This window comes from Amborella trichopoda, chromosome 8, assembly GCF_054954075.1.
Source record: "Amborella trichopoda isolate Santa Cruz 75 chromosome 8, AtrichopodaSantaCruz75HAP2 v2.0, whole genome shotgun sequence".
NCBI lineage: Eukaryota > Viridiplantae > Streptophyta > Magnoliopsida > Amborellales > Amborellaceae > Amborella > Amborella trichopoda.
The window spans coordinates 2,125,185-2,147,832 of record NC_142343.1 but is presented as its reverse complement, the minus strand read 5'-3'; the positions used below and the strand labels follow the sequence as shown (position 1 = coordinate 2,147,832).

The 22,648-nt window shown below is 35.7% G+C and overlaps 2 protein-coding genes and 1 long non-coding RNA gene across 11 annotated transcripts; 2 read left to right on the top strand and 1 right to left on the bottom strand.

Moving 5' to 3' along the window:
• Positions 1 to 2,423: 2,423 nt before the first annotated feature.
• On the top strand, positions 2,424 to 16,857 carry LOC18437836 (Transducin/WD40 repeat-like superfamily protein). Of its 8 annotated transcripts, none has more exons than XM_020669550.2 (21): positions 2,424 to 2,619; positions 3,167 to 3,244; positions 5,320 to 5,538; positions 6,163 to 6,271; positions 6,396 to 6,773; positions 6,883 to 6,938; positions 7,154 to 7,397; positions 7,480 to 7,535; positions 8,126 to 8,399; positions 11,036 to 11,199; positions 11,832 to 11,956; positions 12,033 to 12,134; positions 12,261 to 12,399; positions 12,710 to 12,796; positions 12,882 to 13,043; positions 13,946 to 14,284; positions 14,394 to 14,584; positions 14,749 to 14,867; positions 15,302 to 15,615; positions 15,763 to 15,966; positions 16,180 to 16,857. In XM_020669550.2, the coding sequence occupies exons 2-21, from the start codon at positions 3,194 to 3,196 to the stop codon at positions 16,678 to 16,680; spliced, it is 3,834 nt and encodes a 1,277-aa protein (XP_020525209.2). In that variant the 5' UTR covers positions 2,424 to 2,619; positions 3,167 to 3,193; the 3' UTR covers positions 16,681 to 16,857. The 8 variants fall into 8 exon arrangements, 7 of the variants coding, with proteins under 7 accessions (XP_020525209.2, XP_088729431.1, XP_088729429.1 ...); XM_088873303.1 differs by having other exon boundaries at positions 2,515 to 2,619; positions 3,101 to 3,244; XR_016060319.1 differs by having other exon boundaries at positions 2,516 to 2,619; positions 3,101 to 3,244; positions 14,749 to 14,842.
• On the bottom strand, positions 16,783 to 20,066 carry LOC18437837 (uncharacterized). Of its 2 annotated transcripts, none has more exons than XM_088873308.1 (3): positions 19,391 to 20,066; positions 18,253 to 18,393; positions 16,783 to 17,205 (listed from the first exon to the last, which is right to left on the bottom strand). In XM_088873308.1, the coding sequence occupies exons 1-3, from the start codon at positions 19,580 to 19,582 to the stop codon at positions 17,062 to 17,064; spliced, it is 477 nt and encodes a 158-aa protein (XP_088729434.1). In that variant the 5' UTR covers positions 19,583 to 20,066; the 3' UTR covers positions 16,783 to 17,061. The 2 variants fall into 2 exon arrangements, with proteins under 2 accessions (XP_088729434.1, XP_088729435.1); XM_088873309.1 differs by having other exon boundaries at positions 18,301 to 18,393.
• Positions 18,091 to 22,106, top strand: LOC148780698 (uncharacterized). Its single transcript, XR_016060320.1, has 2 exons — positions 18,091 to 18,354; positions 21,531 to 22,106. It is a non-coding gene; the product is annotated as an uncharacterized LOC148780698 (long non-coding RNA).
• The last annotated feature ends 542 nt before the right edge of the window (positions 22,107 to 22,648 follow it).

Below are 22,648 nucleotides of genomic sequence, written 5' to 3'. Positions count from 1 at the left end.
AGATCCAATTGCTTAGACCAAACCCAGAGGTCAAATCAAGCCTAAGTTCAACTAAGATTTACTTAGCCAGGTATGAGGCAATGCCAACCTAAACCCAACCCGTTCACACCCATATCTCTCAAGATAACTTTGATACTCTCTATGGGAAAATGGCTCAATCGTGGTGTAACACCTCATACCTAGTTATCATGTTGTGGTTTTCAAAATTTCAATCTCATAACCCACTAACATTTATAAAAAACTAACTCTTAATCTATTTCAAAAATTTCAAAAATGGATAGGAACCAATATGACTTAATTACTAAGAAAAAACTTTGATACTCTTTGTTTTGTAGATTATATTGCAAACACACGTATATGCATGTAGTGTGAATTGGGAAGCACCTATGCAAATAATAGTCATTTAGATATGACACGTTGGTACGTTTTTAAAATAAAAATAATATTTGATGTGATATTAAGTACTTTTAAGAAATTCGAATAAAAGATATTCAAGTTTTTTAAAAGTTGGAAGAGGATCGTGTCTTTAATGGGTTAAGATGCTCTAAAACGGTAGACATGACTACGATGTTACATAGAAATAAGAAGTCTTTCTCTCTCTCTCTCTTTTACAAAATTTGGCTAAGACAAAATTGCACAATTCAGCTGCCCGGTTTTAAGTTTAAATATGAAGCATAGGGGGGTTTGTGACTTTTATGTACAAAAGTTTAACTGGCTCATTGTCTACAAATTTTTTTAGAAAAAAAAAATTATAAAAAAGATCCATGATATATTTAACATTGAAAAAAAAAAAAAAGGATCCATGATATATTTACCATTGAAAAAAAAGAAAAAGGATCCATGATGTCAACTTATCTATTTTTTATTTAATTTAAAAATCACTTAAAAAAAACACAATCACCAGTTCGAGAGAGAGAGGTTTTTGAACCAGAGAGAGAGTGACTTGGGTCTTACAGGAGTGGGAGACCAGGCCAATTGCCGGTCCTAAAATTGAGCCATGAAGAACTTTTGTTAAAGTTGTGGGCAATGTTATTATGAACCTTCAAACAATATGGGTACAATGTTAAATAGTTCACATCTTGATAAATTTCCCATAAAAAAGGTAGAACTATCCACAAAGCGATTCGAACTTTGAGCCATCTTGTTTAGGAGTTCTAAAATCTACAGCTCATTGTTAGTGATTTTGCGACATATTATCTAGTGAGCAAGCTTTCTATGTTTTTCCTACAACATAGAAGTTCTATCATCCCCCTATCCAACCGTCCATTATGAATGGAGGGATAAGATTGCCCCAACCACAATGTCATGTTTATACACTATTTTTTTTTTTTTTTATAAACTATTTTGACATCAAAATTTGGACGTCCATTTCTCTATTAAACTCACACTAGCGAAAAATATAAAAAAAATATTTCCTATAAAATAGAATGACCAAAATACCTTTGAAATTTTAAAGAGGTATTTTGGTCATTATATTTTATTTAAAAAATATTTTAAATATTTTTTATAGGTGCGCTCTAATGAGAAGATGGCATGTACCAAATTTCATATTCATACAATTTGTATAAAAAAAAACTAAAAATAAAATACTTTGAGACGTTGGATCTAAGATCAAACAGTGAGTAGCCCTCTTGATCAAAATTGGATCGCTGGATGGTAAAGGGAGAATAGAACTTCTATGCTGTAGGAGAAGGATGGAAACCTCTTTTATCTAGTAGGTTCAAAAGAGAATAAAATAAATCAAACCCTAAAAATGGTTTATTTCAGTATTTGCCTGCCCTATATGCATCATCTTTTGAGCTTCAAAACATATAGTGAAGCGCAAAAATAGATGCGAAGGCATCACGAGACTATAGCACTAGAACTAAGCTTTGAGATATGACTTACTTCGGTGTGAAAACTGCATTCTCAAACAACTATGTGTGTCTAATCTCCTCAAACACTGATTATATGCGTCAGGAGACATATAGAAAACTCGCCCAATTTCTCATTTATTTTCCCTTATTCAAAATGTAGAATTAATTTAAGGGAAATTTATTCTAATATCTTCCATTTTGTTTGAGAATTAAAAATCTGTTACCCCTATATTCTTATTTTTATTTGCAAAATGCCATTAGATCGGATTTTCAAAATCCAAACCAAAACTATCCACACGCTAGTTTGGAAATTGAAATACTGAACCACTATTTTATGAATATACCGATTAGGATTTTGAAAATCCAAACCAACTTTATTTGATTTCCAAACATTTTGATAAGATGCTCATCAAACAATTCTGAATCAGATTTTGAAAATTTTTTAATTGTTTGAGTTCGGATTTTGAAAGTTCGAACCAATGGTATTTTAAAAAGTAAAAAATTAAAAGAAGTAGAGACATGAGGGTGAATTACAATATACAGGGGATAAAAATTGAGAATATTAGTATGAATTTCCCTATTTGGAAAGAGGGCCACTTTTTTAGCCATATTAAATAGAAAACACTTGAATGGCGCCACTCCATTACGAATTCGAATAGGGCAACGGTTATGTATTGCAAAACCCTAAAGTGCAAAATCCTAATCTCTGGTTTGCAGAAACCTTAGTCAAAACATTACTCCACCGTTCCTCAGAAAAATTCAGGTACTCAGCGCTAGATTTCTATATACTCTAGTTTTCTACTACTTACCAGCCATTTTTTGAGGTGGGCTTCATTTGATCTCCATTTCTCATCAAAAGCTTGAAACGTTAGTTTATTGGGTTTTCATTGTGTTTTCATTTCATTACTTCTTCTCCATGTTCCATTTTTTAATGTTTTACCAGTGAATTTTCTCTAACATTGCGTTATTTGATCTCCATTTATTCTTGCAAGCTGAAGCTTGTAATTACTTAGGATTTACATTATTTTCCACTTCGTTTTTCTCTAAATCCCAGTATTTAATATTTTAGCAGTTATTTCACACGTTTCAACCGGATTTCATTTGGTATCCATTTCTTCTTTCAGGCTGCAACCATTTGCTAACTAGGTTCAACTGTTTTGTATTTTATAACAATTTCATCTCCTCTAGTGTTTTTCGGTTAATCTTTTGACCAGACTGCAATTGATCTTGATTTCTTCTTGTAGGTTTATAACCATTGATTAGTTAGGGTTGCAACTGTTCTCCATATATCTTGCATGTTTTGTTGTCAGGCAAGTGTTGCACGCCAGATTATTGCCATGAAGATGAAGCAGAAGAACAAGCTTAAAGGCATAGACCACTGTGAAAAGGTACTGGACTGTTTTTTATTTGAATTTGTTTTGCTCCCTCTCGCCCTCTATCTCATGAGAAGTAATTGTCCACAAAGAAATCAAAAGCAAGGGGCAAACTATTGATGTGCTCATGATTTTGGGTCATATTCTTTCAAATTATTAAAAACAATTATTATGTTACAATGGTAAAAATTTGGATCTTGTACTAGCTCAAGCTCCAAACTTCTGCACAAAAATAAGTTCCAAATTGTTGCCAATGTATAAAAAAGAAGAAAAATTGGAACTTGTAATGGGCGACTAGTCATTCCCCTTGTAGTGAAAAAAGGTTTCACCAAAACACATCATATAAGAATTAACTAGATTAAGTTTGTGAATATTTTTAGTTGTAAGGATGCTTAGTTACTAATGTTGTTTTGAATGGGGTTTGGCTCTTGGCAATGTTCAATAAGGCTGGGCCGCCCAGGCGCTAAGACGGCCGCCCAGACCCAAATAAACGTGTGATTTTTTTTTATTTTTTACATTTGGATCCCCTTAAAACTTAACACCTAAGCCTGAAAAATAGACAAAAAAAACAAGGTCAAAGTTGAAAAAATTAGAAATGGTTATCTAAAAAATTGCAATGATATCTAAAAAATTACAAATAGGAAGTGACATTGACCTTTTAATATATTGCCTTCTTATGAAGCCAACAAATAAATTTAGATAAAACATACACATCAAAATTGCAATGATATAACACAAAATCGAAAATGCATATTACACATGTAATTATTTAATAAGCTATAAGCATTAAGCTAATATTAAACTAACTAATAAAATAATTATGCTTTATGAATCATACATCAAGAAAACACATCATTGCACATACATAAGTAATTATTAAAGTAACTAATAAAATAATAATCCAAGATTTTAAATAGACAATAACATATCAAATATATATCACAAAGTATAAGAAGATAAAATACAAATAGCAAAAAATAACATCATTAGACATTAAGAGAAAAAAATACAAAACCTAATGAAAACTATTGAAATATATCGACCTTCTTGAAGTGGACTCGATTCGGGCCAAACCGAAATGTTTGGGATCCCAAGTCTCCTCTTTTACAACCCCTATAAGCCTCAAAAAGATTGGGGTTGAATATCCTTTAATATCATGACCATTCGAGGTTTTCGAAAAAAATTTCAATCTCTCAAAAAATCTTCAAATCTTTCAAGTTATTCTCTCTCTAAAATTCACTAAATTTGTTTTTGGGGGCAAGAATATGACCTTCCGAACCTTTATCCTCCCTTTTAAGGGGGTAAAATGTCCTTTTTTGCCCCCACCCGAAACTTCTTTTCCGCCATAGCCCTGAGTGCCGCCTAGGCGGGTGCCTAGTTCCACCTTATTGATTGCCTAATCGGCCACCCGACCGCCTCGGCGGGCGCCTAATTAATCCCGCCTTAAGAACGCCTAGGCGTTTTTTTTAAAATAGTCGCCTAGGCAGCCGCCTAAGTGGTCGGGCGGCCGACTTTTTGAATTTGGCTCTTGGCTTTGTGATCATGGCATAATGGGTGTCAGAGGTTCAAATTTCTGCTAACCTGCAATAAAGAATATCTCTGCCTTAAATGGGTATTGGCTTGTGGTCATTTTTGCTCACTTATGTACTCCAAAAGGAAAGAAGAAACATTAAACTTTCATTTAAATCCCATGACAGGAGAAAAGACATTTTGCTGTATGTCTAATATGAAGGGACCCTATGCTGTTATGCTGGATATGTTACACACATTGTTTTAGCAATTGACACAGGGTTAATCATATGAACTGATGCTATCTAAATTGCGTAACTTGTGTTCAAGTAAATTTGTTTTGTCTATTGGTTTAATTCCACTGTTTCGGTTTTCCTACTTGGTTGTGTCAATCCTTTCATCTAAAATTTTCCGAAGTTTAGTGGTCATATTTCATTTACAATATCACAGTTCATTTCCTTTTCCATTTATACCATTTATTCTAAGATTTTATTTCAATAATATAGTTTTTAAGGAGAAAGTGGAATCCTTGTTTGTTTAGCTATTTAAACTGACAAGCATATGCTTCATTGGTACATCAGCTTGTCTTGGAGGAAGTGATTGGCTTGACAACAAGAAATGCAAATGGTCTGGCTTCGAACATCTTAACGGGGGATTGCTTTTACTTGGCAGGTTGTGTTGTTGTGGTGTATAATGTTGAATCAGGTTCTCAAACCCACGTTATGGTAGCTTCTAGAATGCCAAAACCTTTGAGTTGTGTGGCGGTTTCTAAAGATGGAGCATACATTGCAGCTGGAGAGGTAATTATCTGACAGCTGACCAGCGTGTTTTTATTTCCTTCGCTCAAGATCAATTAAAAAGAAAGCAAAAGATCATTTTCAGTACTAAATTAAGTGATATAGATTAGAGCAGTTTAAAACGTTAAGAAACTTTGTGTATCAAACAACTATCTAATTAGAAATGTAATTGTGATAGAGTTGCAGCGACACTTGTGGATGAGGGGTCTCATAGTGCAAATAATGTAGCATTTACTGGTTGAGAATATCTTTGTTAGTGAAGTGAACATAATGTAATTCCAAATCTTCGTTGGCAGTCTCAGGTGGTACTATGCAATTTTTATGGATGAAATTGTTCCATGAGTGTAGATGATGGGTTGTCATATCTAGTTGATCTAAGCAGTAGAGAGGTTTCATTTCTACTTTAATCTTTTGAGGTTAGCTAGGTTCTCGTGTTGTTGGAATGGCATCCTCCCAAATGAATAAACATGTATTGTTTTATGTCCTTGTAACTGTTGCATGATTTTTCTCAATTATCACTTATTCGTGGTTTTTGAATGACTATAATGGCTGAGATGTTCCGTAGTCACAAATTCTTGATGGGATTGCAGAAAACATCTAATTGACATGTGTGCCATGTTGTTGCAGTCAGGGCATCAACCAGCTGTATTGGTTTGGGATTATTCTAAGAAAACTCTTATTTCTGAGCTGAACGCCCATCGTTATGGGGTTGCATGTATCAATTTTTGCCCAGATGGTTAGTTAAGATTGGTGGATCAAGTTTTTTTATTTGCATTATATATATATTCACTTCTTTTCTTTTTATTTAGCTATTTTCAACCTTAAGTATATTACCAGTTTTCTTGTTCTCTCTATTGCAGAGAAGCATCTGTTGTCTGCTGGGTTTCCTTATGATGGATATATTTGTCTTTGGAATTGGAGGAGTGGAGTGTTAATTACAAAGCATATGGCAAGCACATCTTATTCTCCCATTACTTCAGTTTGTTTCTCATCAAATGGCAGCTTTTTCCTAACAGCTGGGAACAAGCACTTGAAGCACTGGACTATGGAGTCATCTGCAAGGCATTGTTCAACTGCAGGGATTGGAACGCTAGCTATTGATGGAAGACCTGCCAATATTGTCACTCTAATAGGAAACTCTTTTGCTTCACTAGAGTTTGTGCCTTTGACCAAGGCTAGTTGTCTTGGTAATGACCAGGATGTTGATGTTTTTCCTATTTATGCCTTAACAGAAGCAGGTGATTTATTTTCGATTTGAGATTAAGCTCTTAGTTACTTCATATATGAAATGTAGCTGGTGATGGACATATGAACTGGAATGCTTTTTCTATTTTTGTGCACCTTCAGGTGTTTTATGCCTTTTGGACTCAGGCTTTTCAGTTAGAAAATGGGTGGATTTAAAGGTAGTTGTGCATTTTGGCTATGTCATATTCTTTATTGGAGAGTATGCTATAATTGAATGGTCCAACCATATTCCAGTGGGTAACACCGCCCCTTGAAGTGATGGATGGTGACAAAGAGTTGGTGGATTTCATATTCCATTTAACCTTTAGGCCCATGGATTATAGTGTACTTTTCATTGTCTTATCAGTATGATTAGTTTCAAATTTTGTTGCAGGTTGAGAAAGGATATGCATTGTCAGTGTCAGAGAGGTTTATTGCGTGTGCGTGTAGCATGGGTATTGTACATCTCGTCATGGTTGATACTCTAGAATATGTGGGAATCTTGCCATATGATGCAACAAATGGGGATCTTGTGATGGTGGATGAGACTATGTGTTCAAAGCTTGACGAGACTGATTGTACAAATACTCCTTTTCCTGATGCAATAGCTTGTCGATTTTCATCCTTCCATAAACTTGGTGAGCAAACTTTATATTGTGAGTAAACATCGCTGCACTAAAGTCTTTCCTCTCTAGATCCTAAACTATCATTTCTTTCCAGTGGTTGTCTATGGAGATCACAGTCTTTATGTATGGGATGTTGAAGCTGTACCTAAGGTGCTTCTTTGACACTCTTTAACTGTGCTTTTAATGTAATTGCCAGGGACATTTATTTACTAGTGATGTGTGTTTATTATTCGTCTTACCTCTTTTTTGAGAGTTGTGTACAATTCAATTGTGGTCAGGGAGTTTGTATTTGAAAATGGGGCCCAAACATTTTGTTGTCTTTTTTCACTCTTTTTTGTTTTTTCATGTATGCGTATCATACGTTTCCAATTCTTCAATATGCATGGCTATCATGTATCAAAAACATGTTTTAGATTTTAATGGTGTACAAGACGTATCCTGTTATTAGTGTTTCTTATATTTTTCCTTTATTTTCTTTTTTTTTTTCATGAAAAAAGGTAAGAGTAAATTGAAAGTCATTGATTTTGACTAAGACTCATTGAGCTGAGCAATTTTCCAGATTCTGACATTCAACTTGACTTCGACTTTCTGGACCTTTCTCATACCTAAATGATTAAATGATAGTATGACTCTACATGAGGAGAATAAATGGTTACGATACTCATTCATATGAAATCAGGTTAAATCATTCATATGAAATCGGGTTTTATATACAATTATAAAATGGTTACAATTTCCAGGTTAGTAGGTGTTGTGCACTTTTCCCTCACAGTGGGTGCATATGGGATATCAAGAATCTTCCCTGTGGAGACATTCACAACCGAGCCCTCTCATTTACTGGAAAGAACTTCTGTAGTGAACTTTGCTTTGCAACTTGTTCAGCTGATGGAAGTATTAGGCTGTGGGACCTTGGTTTACAATCCGACGTAGAGAAGTCTGTTGCCTCAGAATCTTTGATGGAATCCAAAACTTGTAGCCCTATGAATGCTGAGTTATTGGGCGTTATATATTCAGGCAAGTGTTGCATTATAAAAGCATCCAATGATTTTCCGTTTATGGGATGATTATGTGTGCGTGTCTTATCCATGGTGTCTTTTACCATTCCATAAAATATCTATCTTGGTTTGGTGCTTTCTTGCCATATGTTGTTGGTTTCAAGCAATGTCGTCAGGACCAGAATAATGGTAGCACTGGTGAGGGCACTAGTTTGGTTGGACCGGTTGAACCTGACTGGTTCTTAGGTTAAACCGGTCAAATAAAAAAGGAAAAAAGAAAATATACAATATTATAAAAAATTAAAGAAAAAATATGGAAAAAACTAGAAAAACACAAATTTCAGAAAATTATTAAGATCACAATTAAAAGTATGGCGCACCGTATGTCCATACTCATGATGCACTCCAATAACTCATCAATCCTTTATTTGGAAACTGGTCAGGATTTGCAATGGAAAATCAATTTTTCATATAAAAATAAAAAACAACTAAAATACCCAAAATCCCTAATATGGAACGATTTTCACCCATCAACATTCTCCATAGTTCTAAGGGTTAAAGAACAAAAAATAAAATAAGGAAGTAAATTAAACCCAAAAAATGAAAAAAAAACCCTAATATTTATATTTAAAAATATGCACACGAACAACCAAATAAGCAAAAACCTACAACACCAAACTATTAAAGCAAAGACAATCACTAAATTGAATACAAGAAACAACCTATTGCTTGGTTTGAAAATAAATCATTTTTGGGTTTGGCAAAAGCCTTAAAAATCCATTTTTGTATTAAGAAAAATACAAACAAATCATAAAAAAATGGGTGTTACCCTTGGTGTGAAATAGGGCAAATTGATGGCCGGAATTCACTCCAAAATTTGCCTCATTTTGCCAAGCATTTGTGGGTTTTTAGATAGAGATAGTTAAAGTAGTACCCTCTCTCTCTAAAGGGTATGGTTTCTATACGGTTGCAACTTTAAACAATCCAATTAAGGCGCACCTCCATATTTCATCATAATATATAATTTTGGTGTAAACTTTTTTTACAATTATTTGAAAATCGATTTGTATCCCTTGTTATAAAATTTTAAACTCTAAAAATAGTTAAAATCAAGTAGATCTATAAACCTATGGAAATCTTGAAAATGGATGGTCTAGATAATGTGTTACAAGATGCACTATTCCTACGACTCAAAATCTTTTTATATTAGATCTCGAAATGATTAATTAGAGGGTACCATTAAAACAACCTTTTCCGATGGATTTTTGAGGTGCGACTATAATTCTACATTTTAAGATTGCAACCTTATATAAACTTTTTCCCTCTCTAAAAGCCAACTTTTTATTTTTATTTTTATAGAGAGATTAAAAACCAACTTTTTAAATCCCAAAACACTCCCAAATAATAAAAAAAGATCAAAACACCCCTGAAGTATCTCAAAAAGACAAACAAAGATCAACCTAAAAATGATCAAATTGAACAAAAAACAAAAAATGAGGTTATATTTGGTCTTTTTGGACCTATACCAAGACCGATCGATTTGATCAGGACTGGTCAAACCAGGGTGGTCTAGACATTGAACTGGTTTGTTCACCTATATGGTGTCAGTTTAATGAATATTCCGGTTCAGAAGGCTTGAACTAATCGGAATGGCTACCCATTTTTGCGGATCCTGGTCCGGAGCCTCTGGCCCATTCATCTTTAATAAATGTGGTTCCAACTCATGCTTACCAATTTTAAATATCATTTTAAAGTACATGATTTTGTGAGGCATAAAAATGTGGAACTTGGAGATGAACAATTAGATGATTCCAAATTACTCAATTACTTTCTTCATTAACCAGAGTGTGATCTTGGTAGATGGACAAATAGATATTTATCTGCTATTTGGCATCAGGATTTAATCTGCAATAGGGGCTGTGACACCATGCTTCCGATTGGTGCGTAATCATTTGTCCTGTCAGACTGGCATCTTCTTTATCAACTTGAGTAGTTTAGGAAGTCCATCTTTCCCTCTCCATATGGTGGAGAAATACACATACACACACACACACACACCATATCACATTAGATCATTATATGCATAGTATTAGTATTTATAACACTTCCTTTTAAAGCCAAAAAATATACACTGTTACAGTGTCACATGGTGCCTCTTACCTTGCACATTTAAAGCATTATATGCATATTATTACTATTTATAACACTTCATTTTAAAGTAAAAAAATACACAATGTTACAGTGTGACATGGTGCCACTTGAGGTAAGAGAATATCTCACAATCAACCCCTCTATTGGCTAGGTTACTTGTTAGCTTCCCCCGGTAATGATGTTGCTAAATACATTAAATCATATAGTTATGTCTCCAAGGACATGGAGACTCATTCCTAAGCAATTAAACTACATCAAGTAACAGGCTAGGGAGGCAGCAATTGAGTTTTAGCTTAAAAACTTGTGATTTGTTTGTTTCCTGTCCTTATTCTACTTGTTCTTTTATTCGTGAGCAGAATTTTTGTGAAATTTTACGTGTCTTTGCTACATCGGATGTGCCTCCCTTAATCAAGGAGTTAGTAAATTTCTTAGACTGATTCTTGGTTATCTTTGACTTTTTTTTGTTGTTTATGAAAAGAAACTTATTTTAGATTTTTGCTTCAGTTAACAATGGAGGGATTGAGCAAAGCATGCAAGATATTGAAGGTTCTGCTCAAGGTTTTCGTTCAATGGCAATCAGTTCAGATGGAGAGTATCTTGCTGCTGGTGATAGTCATGGAAATCTCTATGTCTATAATTTACGTACATGTGATCAAACAAGTTTTCAGGTATGGATGGTCTTAACTGTGATCTCTTGTATTTGATTCCAGGAAACTCCTTTCAAAGTCAATTGGTGGCTGCACTGGCATTAGAAAGTGGGGTTTAGGTTCAGACTTCAGATATTAACATCTGCTACCTATCTACCATTTGAGGTGTTTTAGTTGTGATCTTGTTCTAGCTAGAACCACAATAAATAGACACAAGTTTCTCTTATGTTTAGAAAGGGTTGTTTGGTGGCTTCGAAGAACATATATTGTTCTTTACTTAGTTAAAAATATCTTGATCATATTAAAAGGTTTAACATGCTTTTATATGCAGGCTTGGTTGTGTAAAAAAAATATCTTGGACAGCATGGCCATTTTCAAGAGATTATCTTCTCTTTAAGTTACTTTTGTTAATTGATCTAAAGCTGGAGCTGTAGTTTGTGCTATAATGTTTGTTTTGAGTCAGAATACATATTTCTTAATTGACTAGGGGGTATTCAACCTTTGTTTTTGTTTTTTCACTCGATGGTCCTTTATTTTACGGGGTTTGTGCAACTGGGAAATTGGGGTTCAGGCTAAGTAGCTCTCTGACCATCTCATGTTTTTGTAACCTTTATTTAATCTCAATCCCATCCAATATTTGGTTTCTCTGGCAGGAAGCTCATGACGCAGAAATCCTTTCATTGAGTTTCAGCTCTCCTTCTGAGACCTACTGTCAAAGTCATCACTTACTGGCATCAGGAGGAAGGGATAGAATGATTCATATTTATGATGTAAAGAAGTGAGTAAATTTTTTTTCCTTACAGATATGGTTTCTTGTCATCCTGCAGTATGTCTTCTCACTAAATTTCCCTCAGAGGTTTCGATCTGGTGGAAACTCTTGAAGACCATTCAGCTTCTGTAACTTGTGTAAAGTTTGCTTGTAATGGAAGTAAGCTAATCAGTTCCAGTGCTGACAGGTATACTTATGCCTTTTCCTCTTTAAAATGGGCAAACATTTAAGAAGTAGAAAGGCATTATAGTTCGTCTAATTTTGGAGATCATTATTTGAAATGCTTATTTTATGAATCCTCAAATTTCAACAGGTCTCTTCTCTTTCGAGATGTACTCATGAAAGATGGTGGATGCAAGATTACCCGTCGCCATCATCAAATTGCATCACATGGTACTGTCTATGACTTGGCTATTGATCCTGGAACAGGCGTTGCTGTTACAGTTGGGCAGGTTAGTTTCTGTCATAGGGCAAAGCATCTTGGAATGGGTAAAGCATGCTATAATGCTATGGGCCATGGCAAACAGCATTCATGGGGTTCATCATTGTTCAATTAAATGGACAGTGATGGTGAGAGTTGAACCCACCATTGGTGTAATGTCCACTTCTGCTAGGTCCCACACTCTCTCCATCACCATTCACTATTTACATTCATGACCTTATTGGATTATACTATTCCATAGTCCATTGGATTATGATATACATCCACTTTGGACTATATATACACTATTTTGTGCTTCTGATTAGCTTTACTGTCCCTAGGATAAAAGAATTAATACATTCAGCCTATCTTCTGGGAAGCTTGTTAGAATGCTTAGGCAAGATGGAGAATTCGGAGAACCTATAAAGGTATATTACTTCATTAAATGTGTCTTCACCATTGATACCATGTATATTGTGATTTTCATCTCGGTCCTCGACATTTTATGTACAGGTGTCTTTAGATCCAAGTGGGAACTTCCTGGTTTGCTCCTACTCTAACAAATCAATGCGAATTTATGATTTTACAACTGGAGACATAGTTGCTCAAGCACTAGGTCATGCTGAAGTGATAACAGGAGCTATTTTTTTGCCCGACTGTAGGCACATTATATCTGTAAGTTTTTGTCCAGGTTGATTTGCAAGGAGAAGTGTGCTTCGTGCATCTTTAGATTTTTTATTTATTAGCATCTTTACATATTTGTTGGTATTATCCTGTAGTCACTGTCTTGCTATACATTTACAGAAGATTTGGTACTGGTTATACAAGTTAGGCTCAACCTCGACCTGGTCTGACAATGCTAAAAAGTCAATATTGGGCACAGGTTGATATCTTTTGCGAAAATTGTAAATACAAAAGAATCAATCTTTGAGTTGGTTCAATAGTTATTTGTTAAGCTGAACGGCATCTGGCATTTCCAAAGACAAAAATTGCAAGCAATAATGCTATTCTTTAAGAAAGAAAAATATCAGGAAAGGTGGCTTGGCCAAGCAGTGTCTTTAAAGGATTTAATGACTTTATGAAATGGTAGTGAGACCAAATTAGGGGGGTTAACTGGGAGCTGCATATATTAGAGATGGATTTTTGTGACTCCCAGCAGAGGAAGAAATTCTGATTAAGGAAGAATTTACCATAACATAGCTAAGTTGGCTAAAAGTTGCTTTTTAGTTTATTGATTATAGACTATGGATAGTTGGAGCTTGTCGATAACTTGAACATTTTTTTTTATTCTGTTGGTGTTTCTGTTCAGCGAGCCACATGAGTTTAGTCGTGGATGGATGAGATTATATATGTTTTATCATATGATTCATGAGTAGGTTTTTACTTATAAATATAGAATTATGAGTAATTTTTCATGGAACTCTCTTTTGTAGTGGATCCATAACATGTGTAGACACTAGACAGTAATTAAAACTATAGAATCATGTCTAGCTTATCATTAACTTTCTGTATTCATGTTCCTTTTCTTATTTTGTTGTTCCTAGTTTTATATTGTCATTTTTTCCCTACTTTTTCAGGTAGGAGGGGACAGTTGCATTTTCATATGGAAGCTCCCCACTATGATGACACAGAGGATGTTGCAGAAAACCATGGGAAGTTTCAAATCACACTTCTCAAAGGTTTCAAATGAAGTCTTTTCACATAATGAAACTAGCTCCAAAGCCGATGTCAATCCTGAGGATATCTCCAGACAATGTCCATCAATACCCCAAGTTCGTGAACCTTTGCTTCTTGAAGTTCCCCCTAGAGATGCCAATGGATTCAGATTCAGTATATCAAGGCTTCCAAGATGGGCACAAACCAAAGTAACAAATACAAACAGTCACTTCAAGAATCCCGGATCAAGTGAAACTAAGGTAAAATGGAGGAAAATCTATGAACTAATTTTCTTGAAACCTCTCTCTCGCCCCCATATCCTGATATTTCTATTGTTTTATGAGTCGTTTCCTTTCTACTTGTAAACAGCTACCAGAAATTTGCGACCGTTCTCCAACTATTAGTAATGTGGAGGCCTCTTCTGCCACTGGGTTGGCCGAGTTCTTCACTCCACACCAGTTCAGCTCAGAAGTGAGGAAATTCTCCCTTGGCAACACACCTAATGTCCTCCTTGCTCCAAATGTAAGCAAGTTTTCTCATTTGCGTCGAGATACATTAAGGTAAACTCTTCTGCTGATATTGTTTTTTGGGTAGTTTCTTCTTCTGATAATTTATGGTTGTTTAACTCTAATAAAAATAAATGTTCTTTCTGGGCATTGATTCTGATCAAAATAAAGTATTTTAATTAATCCTGGTTATATAATCTTGTTTGCTACATATTCAGTAACTTTGAGATGGGGAGGCAATGGCGAACCATCCATACTGTCTTCCTCAATGCAATGGAATCCCCACAAAGGGAAGAAGAGAAAGCTGAGAAGGTGACATTTCCTGTAATAAGTTACAGTAAGTCCAAATCTCGGTTATTGAGAACATTTCTTTTTCATGGTGATGAAAAATGCCCATTACTGGATTAATGGGAGGGAAATGCAAATCACTGAATCATCCACATAATAATAATCATAAAACGATAATCATTTAGATCCTTTCTCTTATTGATATGAGATGATTAACTTTCTTTTCATGGTGTTACTTATATCATGTAGATCCCCTCTTTCTGGTTTATTTGTTGATCAACTTCATGACTTTTCTAAAATTGTGAGGAAAGCCAAGCTCTGAAATCTCTCTCTCTCTACTTCTGTGACTGTTGTGAACCTGTGCTGAGGCTGAGCTCTCCCACCAAGACTCTCTCTTCCTCTCTCTAGTCTTATGTCATTTTAATCCTCTTTTTCTTTTTATTTTGATTGGCTTCTTTTGAATGCTGTGAACTTGTGAGGAAGGCCAAGCTCACTATGGACAAGGAAATGGAGACCTCATCGGCAATGGATTACGTGATGAGTCGTCATCTTGTGGCTTCAATGAATCAGAGAGACTCACACTAGCTGGATTTTCACCTCAGAAGGAAGATGATGCATCCAATCACACGTCATCGACATGCCTCGAAGCAAAATCTAGTGAACCTTTAACTGATGAGCATCAGTCAGAGGCTGGAAATACAGATCGAAATTTCACTGATGATGAAGGAAGCTGTGATGAATCACGTGCAGATGATCTATTCAACACTCACTTCAGCAAATTATCAACAACACTGAAGGTTATAGTCCTCTCTGTCTCTCTTACACAGACTTGATATCAACCTCTGTTGCTGCAATTTGATTCTATTTTTTATTTTGCCTCTGAGAATCATACCTTTGGGGCTAACTTTAATGAATAATACTTCGTTTTGTTATGTGATATTTAGACTGAAGGGAGGTCATCAATGAGGAGCAGCTTGTCTGCGCAGTATGTTGTGCGCCGTGAAAGATTTACAGGACGCAAGAACTTGTTTGAATCAATGGCAGATGATTTGGGTTCTGCAGCCATGGACAGTTTTGATGAGGCCGTGGATGACAACACCATGCGTGCGTTATCTGTAGATATGGAATCCTTTGAGAAAGGGATTAAGGTAAAACATTTCTCTGAACGTTCTTTACAGGCATCAATGCTGTTTAGTGTGATAAGAATTAACCAATTTTTGTTGTTGTTGGGGCGTGTGTGTGGGTGTGTGTGTGTGTGTGTGAGAGAGAGAGAGAGAGAGAGAGAGAGAGAGGTGTATTTGACGCTGTTCTTTTTTGAAAGGGTAGGGACTTCATCTCAAGAGCTTTTCTCTTGCCTCTAGTCGCAGGACGAAGCTCTTGGAAAGGACTTAGGAAGGCTCTCCGATACATTGCCATTTTTCCCGGATTCAAACCTCTCTCTTGAACCCGAAAGAAAGGAAGAATCACATAAATCAGATGGACAGGGTCAACTTGCTCAAAAGGAAAATGAAAACCAAGACCAAATACTGAACAAAGTTTCCAGTGAGGGAAATGATTTGCCGAAGAAAATCACAGAATGGCGAGCTGCACTAACTTATTTATACTTTGCTAGTCAAAGAGCAGTTATTCTATTTGAAAGATTGAGAGATGAAGACTTGGTAAGTGAATCAGCAGATTTATCGGATACCGCCTCTGATTATGTACCTGTGATATTAGCGAATGTCCAAAGGCTAAGTGATTTAACCTCTGGTTCTCGTTCGAGCACAGCAATCCATGGTAATTTGGAGTCTCTCATTGAGAGATTTGCAGACAGTCTTTCAAGTAGGGTGCTTGAGTTGGTTGGGAAGACTCTGCCTCCTTGAGAGAGAGAGAGAGAAAGAGAGAGAGAGAGAGAGATTGATAACTGTAAACAGAAAGTCACAATCATGTGTACATATAACAAATGCTTTGAATATCCCAAGCTATATGTGAAATTCTAACACCATCATTCCATTGGTGGACATATGAAAAATACAAGTAAATATTCTCCTTAGTATCCATTACATATATTGCCAAGCTCTTGCTATGCTAACATGAACTGAGTATACTTGCTAAAGCAAACACCTTTACTGCATTTGTACTCTTTCTACAACAAAAACTTCGGTAACACGGTTTTTATTGTTCACAGAGAGAGAGAGAGAGAGAGAGAGAGAGAGAGAGAGAGAGAGAGAGAGAGAGAGAGAGAGAGAGAGAGAGAGAGATACCTAAATTTTGGCTTTAAGCCTCCCAAACAAAGAATGTCGACCTTGGGCGATTATTTCACCAGTCCTCCTGTTTTTCAAGATAACCTCTGTCCCTGAATAGCCTCCTTTGTGACCCAATATCCTTGACACAATCTCCACTTCATCCTGCCATAATCCACCAACTAATCAGATGAAGAAATGGAGAGAACTTTCATTACAAGTTGGAAAAAGATAGAAAATCTACTCTCTCAAGGAACAACAGTAAAAAACATATACCCAATCAAGGAACAAACTATAGAGAGGATGTGAGATGAACATTTTCATCTGAGTATGTATTCATGCATGATCAAGAGTGATGTATGTGTCTCTCAAATGAAGGATTTTTTTGTGTATCTTGTAGGCCGTTCTCCGTGATGTATTTTATTCATTAACATTCATTGGACATTCAATACATTTGATTTTTAATATAGAATCATCTTACTTAAGGTAAATTAGATATTTTTATAGGATTGTATACAATGAGACTGTTTACTTTTGATACAAGGAGGTCACAATTATTTACAACCATTTGATGTGAAATCTGATAGCTTAGATGTATCACAAAGTTCGAGAAAAATTCTTTTAAAGTTTGAGCATGGTCAATAGAATAAATGCATCTATCTAATTTTACATCCAATGATCAAATTAATTGTAACTATCTTGTATCAAAGATAAATGGTCTCATTATATATTTTTTCATATTTTATTAGTTGTTTAAAAGGCACTAATGCTGGTGATATCAAACTCACAAAATGGGCTAATGTCATTCATTAATGAGTGCATTAAATATATGAAAAAAATATTCTAACTTTTGAATATTTATATAAGGTGGTAACTTTACAGTATTTTACACCATCTCTTCTAGTTGGATGATATAGATTTATAACTTTTTTCACGAGACTAGGCGGTGTAGAATATTGCAACCTTATTTCAATTAAGGTTGCCACTTTCAAATAACTGTTGACAAAAACTTCGACACATATGAATGCTTTCTCTCTCTCTCTCCCCTTCATGGTCGATTTATTCTCTGTTAACATGTCGGAAAAGAATTGTATTGTATTGGTGCTCTCTCTATACATGTGTGGTATGTGGGAAAAGAGTTGTAATGCAGGGATGCTCTCACTCTGTCTCTCTACATGTAAATAGAGTGAATGGGAAACAAGTGCTTCTTACGTAGGCCTTAGCGGGAGAGAGATAGGAAATGGACATGTCCACAGAGACCTTCAAAGGGCGACCATCAGCTTGGACTGCTACCCCACCAAGCTCATCTATCAGGTTAGCAATGCCTCCATTTGATAATTTCCCACTACTATCCTGTACGGTTTTCAAACACAAATGGCTTTAACCTCAAAGAGAGAGAGAGAAGGGGTGGCAATGGACCCAACGACCCGGTAGACTTGATCTCGGATCCGGGTATGGGTCCAAATTTTGGACCCGAAAGGTCGGATCCATGTCTGGGTCCAAAACCCTGGAACTGAATGCTATTCAGGTTCAGGAACGGTCCACCCGGACCATGCCACCCCTAAGAGAAAGAGAGAGTTTCATAATTCAATTCCCTAATCCCAATAACGAAAACCTCAATCAGAGAACCAAAAACAAGAAATTCATATTCTTTCTGATATATATTTTCTATTTTTCCTTTTTGGGGCAGGTGGTAGGGCATAGTGCTCCACAGGGCAACACCTTAACTAACCAATTAACCTCAACACGCAATCCTCTATTGGAAGATACTATCCTTCACAAAATTATGATTTACATGACATAAATCTCCAAAAAAATTGCCTTGAGCTCTTTGATGGTAATATCATTTCATGATTTGTTAATTTACTAGTGATTGGTTATATCATTTCATGATTTATCTATTTATTAGTGGTTAAATTCATTCAATTCCTTAATGGGTGGCAATGAGCTGGGTGGATCAATCCGGCAGGGCAGCTCGCGTGGTCGCATATGGGCCTAGCTGAGCTGTTTCAATGATGGTACAGCCGGAACCAGCCCTATTGGCCAAATATGCAACCAACGGAGCTTCAACGGCCGATGTGCGACCACCGGAGCTTCGACTACTTTGGTCGCCCGGCAAATTGCCAACCCTAATCCAATTCTCTTCTCCAAAATACCATACCAACAGCAAAAATTCATGAAAATATAATCACCAAAACTTCAGCAAGCAACTCTTTTCAGAGGTGCTCTTTTAGGAGTAACATCAAGCAAATAACAAAGAAGATCCAATGGTGTGAGAAAGAATGAATGAAAAAGTGAAAAGATAAGAGAAATCTTTTTAGGGCAAGGGGTGAAGGAACAAAATTCTCACAGTGAGGCGTGGAGGTACGGTGAAGGTGCAGGAGACATAACCAGGCTTAATTTCTTGGACGGTTATGCCCTTGATGGCAAAGCTCTCATAGAAGCTGGGCTCTTCCCCTGCTCTGTGTGGCTCTATGCACAAATTAGATACCCTTTCTTCTTCTTCCTTTCTTACCTCCAAAATACCCTTTGCTTTCTCCATTACTCAATTGTCAAAGAAAATGGATTTCAGTTTCCTCACTTTTAAGCTGCATAAATGACCAAAGAAGCTTTTGGTTTAGGAAGGAAAATGGTTTTTTTTAGGGGGAATTCAGTGGGGGGAAGGCAGGTCCGACCTATTTTTTCAAATGGTCTAGGGGTTAGGTTTTTTTTTTTTGGAAGGTTATAGTGGGGTGGTGTCAATAGGAATGAAGATTACAACGTGGTGACTACCACCGCGACCCAGCACCTTTCTCATAAGAAAAATGTACCTGAGCTTTCAACCATGGGAAGTTTCGAATCATACTTCTCAAAGGTTTGAAATGAGTATTTTCACATAATGAAATTGGCTCCAATGCCAATGTCAATCCTGAGGATATCTCCTAACAATGTCCATCAATGCCCCAAGTTTGTGAACCTTGTTGCTTGAAACTTCAGTCTCCTCCATATCCTGATATTTTTATAGTTTTCTGAGTGGTTTTCTTTCTAGGCACTCTTATAACTACCCATTTTGAAATTTAAAAGACAATAATGATTGTGACTTCTGTGTACAAGAGATAAATGGTCTCTTTGTAGTCAATCCCATTTTAGTATCAGGTACAATTCCTCCATTATAACATATAACGGTAAGATTTGTATCGTATTTGACAGAAAATTAATATAGTGAAAATATGTGCTGCTTCTGCAGTACCTTATGGTCCATTTGGTCCTTTGGATAAACAATGCATTTGTAACAACCCAAATCTGGGTATGTAACGTCTTGAGGCGACAATATTTTTTTTTCTTTTTAGTTGAAATTGGATTCTTGAAAAGACAAAAAAAAAAAGAGAGAAAAACGAAGTAAGGTCCCAAGATTGAATAGGGACTATCCGAGTTTTGAAGGGCAAGATCCAAGTGCAGAACATAATATTCCAAATTTATATTTTGAAAATAACCTAATGATTCCTACGTGGATCCTAAAATTGTATATAAACATATAGCTTATTTGGCAGAGGGGGTTAGTAAACTCCTTTGGGGAAATGCTATACGTGCTTGTGTAGTATGCTTTGAGACATATTTTTCTTTGAAATGATTTACTCTATAGGTGCGGCTTAGTAGGGCTACGGCTTTCATCAACCGTGATTTGGTTACATGAATCCCGATCTGCTAATCTGCTCTATCAAGAGCTGCGGGTATGCTCATCATATTGGGCAATGATCCAATGCAACGGTTGTATCATAGTATAATGTAACGACACTTCTAGAAAATCATGTTTGTGGTACTTATATGATCCCAAATTTTGCACACACTCTCTCTTTATCTTAATAATTAATCCTCCCCTGAAAAAAGTTTAATTTGTACCCTAGATATGGTCAAAATGAGTCCCCCCTAAAAACAAACTAGACCATCCATTTTGTGAATTCAAGATCTTAGCCTTTATAATCTCAAGATCATTTTTTTATTTTTTAACATTGTTCATCTAATGATGATAAATCCATCCAAAAAAAATGGCAACGAAAAAATCCTTCAAAGGCTTAGATCTAAGCATCTCACCAAAATGAATGGCCAATGTTAATTGGGCTAAAAAAAAACTTTTTAGGTGTGTTTTCAATTTTTTCTTTTTTTGTGATTGTTCATTAGTATGAAAATAGTGTATATTTCAAATTTGGATCAAACAAATGGCCATAAAATGGTTTTTGAAGGTTATTACATCATATTACTATACAATGGTTGCATGAAATCATTGATGTATGATATTTAATTAAATTGCATCCTAAAATCCTGCTAAAATTCTATTTATGCCACATACTATGGAATTTGAAGTCTTAAAAGGTGGTGCAAATCTAGCAGATCTGTAAATACTTAAAAAAGATAATAAAAAAAAAGATGCTATAAGATAGATTGCTTTTAGGGCTTAAAATCCGTTTTCTTTTATATTGATGACTGTTGAGGTCGAGATGATTGATTTGCAGGTTTTTCGGCACCAGGATTACATTTATTGGTAGGATTCGATGTGTGGCTTCATGAAGCCGAGGGCCTACAAAATACTTTCCCTTCATCTATAACAATGGAATATTTTCTTAAAGAAAGTACCTGTCAAGGACAAAAACACTGCACCAAGAATGTCCCAACCTTTCTTTTGGTCCTTCATGAAGAAGTGTAGTATGTACTATGGTGATACGCCCTTAAACAGTCTTGGATAGTATGATACAATATTTATTACTCCAATTATAGTTGTGGATAGGAACCATGCAACCATTATAGGGGAGAAAAGATGACTCACTTTTCTTGTACCATACAGTTGGAATGCAAACAAAAGATCCAGTGTGATAGCTGAGATTATTACAACATCTGCAACACAAGAGAGAGAGAGAGAGAGAGAGAGGTTAGCTCTATTATCAACTTTGAGTTAAAAGAGAAATGTCTACCATGCATGATATCATGTACCTGTGCTCATGTTATCATCTCTAGATTGAATCCCTTGGAGAGTTGAAAGAAGTGTAGAGGACAAACAATGGGCCTTCAATAATGTATTAATGGCACCCCTTTACTACGTTGTGGTTTCCAATCTTGCTAAGACCACCTATTGATACTTTCAAAAAAGTTTACTCCCTACTTATCTTCTCCATTGAATTACCCAAAATAAAAAAAATTTTAAAAATGGTTGCTTATGTTGCAAGCACAATAAAGCTAAAAAAAAGTAGCAAGTACAATGACATGCATTTCTCATCATCATCCAAGCTTTATCTCAATTATTTGAGGTCAATGATATGCATTTCTCAAAAATTTGAGAGGTAGCCGATCTCCTTCAAGAAAAACTGCTTATGTTGTTATAGTATCCTACATTAAGAGAAGAAAGAAAAAGAAAAACAAAGAAGGGAAGAAGTCTATCACCAGATAGTGCAGGGGTTAAGATGGCATCCCCAATGAGCATGGAAGTCTGTAATATGAGTTACCATGTTTTGAGCAATTGCACTATTCTTTAAGAGGTTCTTCACGGCTTGTGACAAACGTGAAAGATTAAGATCATTATTCACCATATTATGGCCTAAATGATGATTCAACAAAGAATACAACGCAAATGTGCCGT

What these genes read in the sequence shown, in the direction of transcription:
- LOC18437836 (XM_088873303.1), top strand. Translation starts at nt 3,152, where the DNA reads ATGTTTTGTTGTCAGGCAAGTGTTGCACGCCAGATTATTGCCATGAAG. An exon ending in TTCATCCTTCCATAAACTTG is followed by an intron (nt 7,398 to 7,479) that starts GTGAGCAAACTT and finishes ATTTCTTTCCAG; the next exon opens with TGGTTGTCTATGGAGATCAC. An exon ending in CCGGATCAAGTGAAACTAAG is followed by an intron (nt 14,285 to 14,393) that starts GTAAAATGGAGG and finishes ACTTGTAAACAG; the next exon opens with CTACCAGAAATTTGCGACCG.
- LOC18437837 (XM_088873308.1), bottom strand. Translation starts at nt 19,582, where the DNA reads ATGGAGAAAGCAAAGGGTATTTTGGAGGTAAGAAAGGAAGAAGAAGAA. An exon ending in CCGTACCTCCACGCCTCACT is followed by an intron (nt 18,394 to 19,390) that starts GTGAGAATTTTG and finishes AAAACCGTACAG; the next exon opens with GATAGTAGTGGGAAATTATC. An exon ending in TCTCTCCCGCTAAGGCCTAC is followed by an intron (nt 17,206 to 18,252) that starts GTAAGAAGCACT and finishes GGATTATGGCAG; the next exon opens with GATGAAGTGGAGATTGTGTC.